General features: G+C 54.6%; 1 protein-coding gene across 3 annotated transcripts in view; it reads left to right on the plus strand.

Annotated features, from left to right (window-relative positions):
* The window catches only part of SHISAL1 (shisa like 1), a 109,668-nt gene extending 102,540 nt beyond the window's left edge, over positions 1-7,128 (plus strand). For all 3 annotated transcript variants that reach the window (XM_078859275.1, XM_078859274.1, XM_078859276.1), the window contains exon 5: positions 3,230-7,128. In XM_078859275.1, coding sequence (XP_078715401.1) covers position 3,230 — 1 coding nt within the window. In that variant the 3' untranslated portion in view covers positions 3,231-7,128. The remainder of the gene's footprint in view (positions 1-3,229) is intronic.
* The last annotated feature ends 2,336 nt before the right edge of the window (positions 7,129-9,464 follow it).

Consider the following 9,464-nt stretch of genomic DNA (forward strand, 5'->3'; position numbering starts at 1 on the left):
CGATAATATCTACGGATCGTGTCAGACTTAGCTGCGAGTTTTGTTTACATTCTCAGTAAACAGTTTTGAACACCTAAATAAATCTGAATTTATATATACATATTTATCTGGGTCGGCCTCATATATATATTTAGGCCCCATTCTGTGTTCGTCCTCGTCCATGGTTACACGGTGGCGAGATGTTAACTCCCTTGCCTGGTGCACAGGAGGTCGTGGGTTTGAGCCCAACGCTGACGCCTGCTGTATATTTGGAGTTTGCGTGTCGTGGATTTGGCTCCTATGCATGTTCACGTGATAAGCCCCGTAATCGGGATATCATTTGTGGCCAGGTCGTTTCTAACAAAGAGTTATAATAACTCAGTGAGTCTTACCTGGTAATTTTTTTTTTAAGTTGCTAGTTTAATTTTACATTGTTCTGACCAGGGATCTGTTTCAGTCGGAGCTATCCAGGGCTGAGTTCCAGAAACGTATATCCTGGTGGTGGGGGGTGGGGTTTGGGAGGGTCCATGGAAATTAAGTTTTGGTCCTGACGTCCTAGTGAGGGCCCTCAGAGCCGCGGTCATCCCAAATCATCCTGGCCTCCAGCAGACATCGACAAGTTGTTGATGAGGTAGTGAGATGACAGAAGAGAAATGAAGACAAGATAGAGATGGGAGAGATTAATTGGCCTCGGGATAATTATCTCGTTATGTTTATTAGGACTTGGGAATCCCCCCCCCCCCCCCCCGATATTTAATGCACCCATAATTTCTCCTATAAATCTCCAAGGCCCCTTGAGTTGCTTGGGGGTCCCGATGTTTGCTAACGCCCTGACCACGCGGCTTAAGCCCAATCCCCCCCCCACCCGGCCCCAGCCCCCACCCTTTCCATCCATCCCTCCCCTTCTCGGTGAGAGATGCTCTGCTGTCCTGTGCAGAGAGAGAAACGCACACCCACTCGGACGACCTTGAAGACCGTTCACCTTAAAACGTAATTACTTAGCCTCTCACAGACACGCCGCCGCCGGAGCGCGTGTTAATTTCGCGGAGCGTGTTAGAGGCCCCCCCCCCCCCACTCGCACGAACGCGCCAATAAAAGTTGCTTTATAATGCAGCAGATTCCTCTCCGGCTTCTCCTTCGCAAACGAGGGCGGCCCGGCCCATCGCGGTGCACCTGCCGTGGGTTCGCTACATTTATTCCGGCAGTAAATTGGCACAGCTGCCGTTTTTTTTTGCTTAACGTTTTCCGGCGCGTTCGGTGCACAGGTGCGCACAGAGGTGACCCTTCGTTGCTTTAAACTGATTGTGTTGGAGCAGGCAGTGTCAGCGAGCGCCTATCAAGGCATGGGCAGCGCATGAGTGGCCGGGAATTGAACTCGGGTCGCCGGGTTGGCGGCACAGTGCCCTAACCACTAGGCCACCGCTCCTCAAGACACGCAAACCCCCCCCCCCCCCGACACACACAAAGACAAAGATCCCCCGTATAGCCTGCTCAGACTGTTGAGGCAAGTGCTGCTAACGAGCACCTATCAAGGCCGGCACAGCGAACAAGGGGGTGGGTGGCCAGCACCACGCCCGACCGCCTTTGTCTTCCCAGTGGCGATGTTTACACACCGCACCAGGTACTCATTAAGACTGAGTCGACCTAGGGAAGGCCCATGACCGGTTCAGATAATCGTCACTGATGTTGGCCATGAGTGGGAACCGAACTCGGATTGCCGGGTTCATAGCGCAGCGTGCTAACCGCTCCCCAACCGCTCCCCAACACACAGGTACACACACACGCACATAAACGCACGCAGGTGAACACAGCACACTAATCATGACGCAACAGCTCCACCCTACACACAGGCACTCACGCACACAAGCGCGCACACACAGGCATGCACACACCCACAAACTCACACACAGGCATGCACACACAAGCACGGAAACAGGCACGCACACACACAGGCATGCACACACAGGCATGCACGCACACCGCATTTTTCGTAATTGCTGGCACGCAAACGCCTTCAGGGAGCAAAAGCTTCTAAAGCTCGAGATTCTCGCGAGGAGCAGTGCGGCTCAGCTGCTGCCGCTGCCCTCGCCACCGCCGCCTTCCCAGGAAGATTTCAGGGATTTTTGTAGTTGTTCGCTGCTTCGTCAAATAATAATAATAAAAATGCAATTTATAACGCGCGCAAATTTGCGGACGTAACGGCCGCAACTCAGAGACGCGGAGCCAAGCTCAGAGTCACTCGAAAGCGTGGTTGTAGAGGTGAGTTTTTAAGTGTCTCTTGAAGGAAACGATTGAGGTGATGCTGCGAACGTGGGATTGCGTTCCAGACTGTTGGGGCAGCCACCGAGAAGCGGCGCATAGCCGTGACCGTCCTGGATCTTGGTACCAAGCGGAGGTCGTGAGTCGCACTGCCAAGGCATCTGCCGTGTGCTCTGCTGCAAGTCGTCAATAATGAAAAAAAACCCGCAGAGATCCCGCGACGAGCAACGCCCGCCGCTCTCGCTACGGGAAACATCACAAACCCGTGACGGGCTCCCAATGTTGTCCCTCCACCAGACGTGGGGCTTGCGTAGTCGTCGCCAACTCGCCGCCGCGTGACCCGCGCTTCGCTCGTGTGCGTGCCACGTCCACTTGCGCTGCGATACGAAGCCGCCAACCTGCGTCCACAACTACGGCAGTCGCTGCATCACACGCGGCGCTTTCTGATGCGCTTCTGCGGCCGTCTGGAACGCTCTTCATTCCGATATTTGGAAGCTCGCTGGAGCTATGCACTTTTAAATCAAGATTGGAAACTAATTTCTTTAGAACTGCTTTGTGCGTTTAATGTGTTGTCCTATTCCCCGCTCCTCCGATTAGCACGGTTGGCTACGTACGGTACGAAAGAAGTTCATCGTGCATACACATATATACGTTTGTGTGTGCTCTCTCCCTGTTCGTGCAGAGTTTGAATGAGTGTGTGCAGTTTGTGTATCTCTCCTTTGTCTGCATGGGTTTCCTCCAGTTTCCTCCCGTAGCTTAAATACCATAACATTTAATTGTAATTGAAGAAAAATATCCCATTATTAAAAAAATAGTCACTTGCAATTCACTCAATTGGAGATTACTAAGACAGCAGCAGCAGCAGCAACATCGCCCCCTACTGCGAAAACCTGGCAGGACCCCTCCTGGATGCTTTATTGGGTAAACAAGTAGAATGATGATGATAACATTAACAATAAGCCTTCCTGCTCTCCCCTCCCGTATCTTGCAGACACGGCGAGCCCGCGGTGGACTGACTGACGATCGGGCGCAACGTGCTCACGGCGTGCGTGCACGGCGTGTGTGCACCACGACTCGACTGCTCCCACAGTGGCCCGGAGACAACACCACGAGCGGGAGGAGGGAGAGGGGGGGAGGACGCTGCGCTACCCGTCGTGGCGAGACAGGGCCACCCCCATCAGGGCCACCCAACAGGGCCACCCAACAGGGCCACCCCCATCAGGGCCACCCAACAGGGCCACCCCCATCAGGGCCACCCGATCCGGGTGTGTGGCGTTGGAGCCGAACCGCAGCGAGAGATCGGGGAGAAGTTGCCGGAGTTGTGGCTCGGTGATGACGTGTGGACACGCGTTCAGGAAGAGCCCGCAGTTGAAGTCGCCTCGTGTGTCTCCCTCCCTTCCCCTCTCTCTCTCTCTCCCTGTAAGTCGAAGCACCTTTGAGAGACTGAAGTCAACATCTGGAAAAATCCGTTTAGGAAATCCCCACAATGCTCACAGCTTCATTCCTCACAGAATTGTATTTTTTAGTCTAGAGTAGGTGGTGCGTGAATAGTTGTAGCCACAGTCATAGCGGGAGAGGGATACTGGATGTGGTGTGCTGGGTTCGGTGGCAAATAAAGGCCGTGGCGGCGTCTCCGGCACTTGGACTGCAGGAACGCCGCGCTGACCGCGACCAAGAACTTCATCTCCGATGGATCGACGCTCACCCACGTACACGATCTGTGTGGAATCAGCAGAGGTGCTTACTGCCCGAACCTGATAGCACAGGTGTATTGCACATGAGGTCCTAATGCTGTTGTATAATGCCAGAAATAGCAATGTGCTTTCATTCTGCGTATATATATATAGACAAAGATCCCCCATATAGCCTTTAACACTGTTGGAGCAAATGCTGTTAGCGAGCACCTATGAAGGCCTGCACAGCACACAAGGAGGTAGTGTTAATGTTTACACACCTGACCAGGTACTAATTTAAGGCCGAGTCGACCTAGGGGAGACCCACGACCGGTTAAATATCCGCCACTGTTATTGGTCGTGCACGGGAAACGATTTCGGGCTGCCGCGTTCGCAGCGCAGTGCGCTAACCACCACGCCACCGCTACCCACGTACGCACGTAGCCCTCTCCAAACACCTTTCTGGGTTCGTGCCGCGTGTCGTTCGGCACGACGTCCGACGTTTCACTCCACGTGCCAGGAGCTTCTTGAGCAGTGGTTCTTAACCTGTGGTGCCCGCACCCCCTGGAGGTGCGAGATGCCCTTTCTGGGAGTGCGAGACATGGACGGTTTTTTTAGAAGGTAAATAATCGAAACTCACTTTGTTTCATCAAACCTACATGTGTTTATTGGCATTGTACATCTTTTACGATTGAGAACCAAAGGGGTGCAAGGCTGCAGTAAAGGTTCAGAACCGCTGTTCTTGAGGAACTCTGTTTAGAGGGTACATCGGAGAGCGATACGGCAGAGACACGCACACACGTGGCACTTGCGCGCACACACACACACACGTGTGCGTCTACGTCACACACATACACGCAAAAACCTCTTGACGGTTTCACGCAACGCGTCCATTGGCTCGCCTTGAGTCTAGACTCTGTAGTTTGCTGTCCATCGTCACTCACGGTCGCTATTTATTACAACGTGAATGTTCTGCAGTTCACAGCCCAGCGTACACGCGGGCCTATTTACAATCCCTCTAGAACGGCTAAGGGCTGGTCTGACTTAGCGCCGGTGCACCCTCAAACAGACGTGTGATTTTGTATTTGCGTAATGTGTGCGTGTGTGTGTATATATAGAGAGATAGAAGCCCGCGGAGAGGCTCCCTAATCAGCCCAAAGCAGTAATTGCTTCCGTTCTCTCCTCCCGCGAGGTGCTGAACACGATTTAACGAAACGGAGTGAAACAAAAAAAAACCCCCCCACGAAGAAACACGCGCGCACGATTCGCTTTGTGAACGCGGCTGAGCCGCTTCCCACCTCCTCGATCACTGCGCCACTCACTCTCGCGGTCCGATTCAGCACCACCAGCGCGGCGGACAGCGACAACAACGCAGAGACGCCAAATCATTCCGTCGACGGACGGAGCACAACAAATCGCACTGTGAGGCCCCCCCCCCCGCCCCCCTACTTTTAGAAATTTGATTTAACTGAAAGGCCACTCCCGTGAGGGCCACGTGTCTACGACCACACGTGTGCCGCACTGTACGTTGCCCTGCTTCGTGGCCCAAGCGCTCGTCCCAAGGGGCCCAGGGCAGAGGAGGTTGTGGCAGCGTCATCGACTCTCACCCGAGGTGGCAAAGTGTCGGAGACACACCGGGTCACTCTCACGCACCTGGCGATACTCCTATCCTGGACCCGCGTGATCTCAGCTGTTTAAGCAGAACATACTTGAAGCCTGGTCTCAATGCATGGCCCATAAACTTCTCAGTGGAGTAGGCGATCACATTAACTTTCCTTTGGCCATATAAAGATATCGGTCCTCCTAAACGTATGCCAATCGGACCAAATGACCATGAATATGCCCGATCTAGCCAGATCTTGAAAGCTAAGCAGGGCTCCACCTGCAGATTGCGCGTGGGCCGAGTTCAGTGCAGCAAAGTTCACTGTTGTACTGTGATGTGCTCCAACGTCTGTGCTCCTTACAGTCACCAGCCTCCCTTGCGTCTGCAGGGGAGGTGATATCAAAAACAAACGATTACCATCATCAAACCTTCGCTCACCATCGCTTTGCCGTGTGGCCATACCATCCCCCACGGTGAGTGGAGGCGCTCGTCCAGCAGTGGAGTGACAATAAAGCAGAGGGAGAGTTGATGTGCTTGTCCAACGGGCCATCATCGGCGGTGTGCACCACCACCAAGGTGTCCCCCACCACAGTCGGTTTGGTACCCCCCCCCCCCCCCCCCAGTGGCACAACCGGGCTGGGGCCCGCGGGCCGCCCGCATGGGCCCACACGCCCACTACAGAGAGAGGGGGGATTAAACACCCCCCCCCCTACCCCACCAGGAGTCGTGTCCACTTCCACCAGGCTACCTAGTCAGAACGATGTCCTGCTCAAGCGAGCATTGAGAGGCAGTGGTGATTATGTCCCGTGATGAGCCCACGTGGACATTCCTCATTTTCTATGGGCGTGGAGAGAGTCTATTCACATAGGACGACCCACTGTTGTCTCCACCAATAAAGCGGTACCCGTTTTATCGAACACATCCCAAAGGAATGATGGGCCGAGTCAAACCCCACCATGCGGAAACCCACCAGCTAGGATTTGCAACTCGCAAACTTGCGATTGTGAACCGCTCGCGCGATACCACCGACGTTTCTCCACCTAGCTTGGTACCGGCCCCTGCTTTGGGCCGTCTGTGTGTGTGTGTGTAGATTGGGCCGTGCGTGTTGGTTGTGGCAGCGAGACCACGTCCGCTCGTCGCCGTGCAGAACACGGGCCCTCAGAGTGCCTCTCGTCGCCGTCTCGTTCGCGTGCAATAATTAAAACTCGTCTCGTCGGTCGATGTTCGTTTACACCGAATGGCGCGACAGCCAGGGCTTCATTTCTCTCCGCATGTTTTCCAGGTCGCTGGTAGACTGGAGCCGGTGCCGCGTGACTGCCGCAAATAGCCACAGTCCGTAGGGAGAGGTGTTATACTGGGTGTGGTGTGCCGGGGTGCGGGAAATCTTTTATGGGTCGCTGGTAGATGCAGCAGGTGGCCACAGCCTGTAGCGAGAGGTGGTATACTGAATATGGTGTGCCGGGGTGCGGGAAATCATTTCCAGGCCACCGACCCGGCTGAAATTAAGCCCTGGTGACAACTGATTCATGAATAATAATAATGATGATTATAATAATAATAACGATGATGAGATACACTACTATGTATAGCACAATAAAGTCAAGATGTGTGCAGACCGCAGCGTGTTGTGGACGTGACTCGGGCGACGCTCATCAAGACGCGACGCCGGCGCTCATCGATAGGAGCTGCCGAGCGCTCGGATTATTTCTCGCGGGAGAGCTGCGTTCACTTGTATTAAGCGTCTCTTCGTGCGGACGATCGATGAATGTCGGCCCGTCGTTGCGTTTAGCGCAACTGGAAGAGAATTTTTTAATTGTGAAATGGTGGGAGGCTGTGCCAAGTGGCTGGGCACCTCGGCGCCAAAAGGCGCGCCCCACACGCAAAGCTGGCAGCAACAAACAGCACGTATTAATTACGTACGGGATCGAGGCTTCATGTTGCTTGAATTGAGCGAGGTTATTGGAAACTGGGAAAGGAGACAACGGGAGGGAATTCCACAGGGGAGCAGGAAAATAGTGGTCAGCGCGATATGAATCCGGTCACCCGAGTTCAATTCATGGCCATGGCCAACATCAGTGGAGAGTGCTCTCAGAATAGTTTGTTGGCCACCCTTTCACCAAACCGCACTGGCCAGTGTGGTGAAGTATGGTCAAACAGCCTACACGGTATGTGGAGGCCTACATCCAGCAGTGGATTGGCAAAGTATTGTACGCGTTTATATTTTGTTTCATATTTATGTGAACAGCTAAAGAACAAGAAGTCAGGGAGCGAGTGAAACAGGCGGTGGTCTCGGACACCATCACGGCTCGTGGGCTCCCGGGAGGATCATTAGAGGCGGCAGGAGGACATCGAGGTGTCGGGTTTTGTTGAACCAGCTGAGCACTCCAGACGCCAGGGTGGGGTTTCATTTGCAAGAGTGACCTGGGTCAGTCAAAATGACAAACGCAAAACAATCGCAAATTAAGGGCAGTGATGAAGTATAAATGTGAGCCAAGGACACTGCATCCCACGCGATGCCATCCCAGCGTGAGCGAGTCGGGCCTCGCGCGCGGCGTTCAATCGTCCGGCGTCAGGACAAAGAACCCCAATTAATTTCGTCTCGTCGCCCCGCGAGCCCGCTCGACTCGCCGTGACTGCGTTTCATCAACAACAACAACAACAGAGGTAGACGGGGAGGGGGATGAGGATTGAAGGTCCTCGTCTCATCTGCTCGAGCGCCGTTTGGGGAATTGTGTCATTTTCTTTTGTCTGCCGTTGCTGTTTGTCTCCATGCCTTTCACTCGTCGTGGTGTCGCGCAGACGCACGCCCACACACGCAACTCTGGGCAGTTGTGTGTGTGTGTGTGTGGGCTGGGGCAGTTGCGTGCGCGTGTGTGTAAGGAGTACGTGGGGAGCGGTGGTGCAGCAGTTAGCGCGCTGCACGAGCAACCCGGTTACCCGAGTTCGATTCCCGCTCACGGTCAACACCAGTGACGATTATCAGAACCGCTCCTGGGCATCTCCTAGGTCGACTCAGCCTAAAATGAGTACCTGGTGTGTAAACATCGCCACTAGGGAGACAAAGGCGGCCGAGCGTGGTCTTGGCGACCCATCCCGTCGTGTGCCGTTTCGGCCTTAATAGGTGCTCGCTAACAGCACTTGCCCTAACAATCTGTTAAGGCTACACGGGGGCTCTTTGTCTGTGTTTGTTTATAACGAGGACAAATATCTGAAGTCCGACGTGGCCCCCACCGCGCCCGGCCACCTTTGTTTCCCTACAGCGATGCTGTACACACATACAGCACCGAGAGCTCATTTACTGCCGAGTGAACCTAGGTGGGAGTCCCAGCACTGGCTCGTATACCACACCGCCGATAGGCGTGCTCGGGAATCGAACTCGTGTCACAGCCTCCCCACCCTTTCACAATTCGATTTTCTTTTCCACAGCGCAGCGGGCCTAACCACGGCACCACGACGGCACCACGACGGCAGCACGACGGCACACGCGTCTCTGCGCACATGTCGCCACAGCGCAGGGGGACAGAGCGGTGCGCGAGCGAGCCAATCGCAGGCTCGGGCAGTGCGCGTCCACAGTCGCGCACTCTGCGGCAGGAGCCGAGCATTGCTCTCGAGAGCGAGTGGTGGGACATCCGCACTGAAAATTGCCGGGGACCTGGCGTTCCACCACCTCGCGGGGCACTCACCACCACGCCGCCGCACCCCTTTAATCAATTAGCACAAATATCACCTTCTCCATAATTAACGGCGCCAGCCATCCGCTCTATAATTTGCATTCGCGACTCCCACTCAGTGGCGTGGCGTGATCGGCATGGGCCTCGGTGGAAGGAATTAAATATCACCCCCCTACTCCTCCTCGCCACCACTTTTCATAGCCTGGCCCCCCTCTAGCTCCAGTCTCTTGGACCTGGTGCAGTATCACCGCCTGCACACTCGATAGCTGCTCCGCTACC

Source organism: Lampetra fluviatilis, chromosome 8 (assembly GCF_964198595.1).
Source record: "Lampetra fluviatilis chromosome 8, kcLamFluv1.1, whole genome shotgun sequence".
NCBI classification, from domain to species: Eukaryota; Metazoa; Chordata; class Hyperoartia; order Petromyzontiformes; family Petromyzontidae; genus Lampetra; species Lampetra fluviatilis.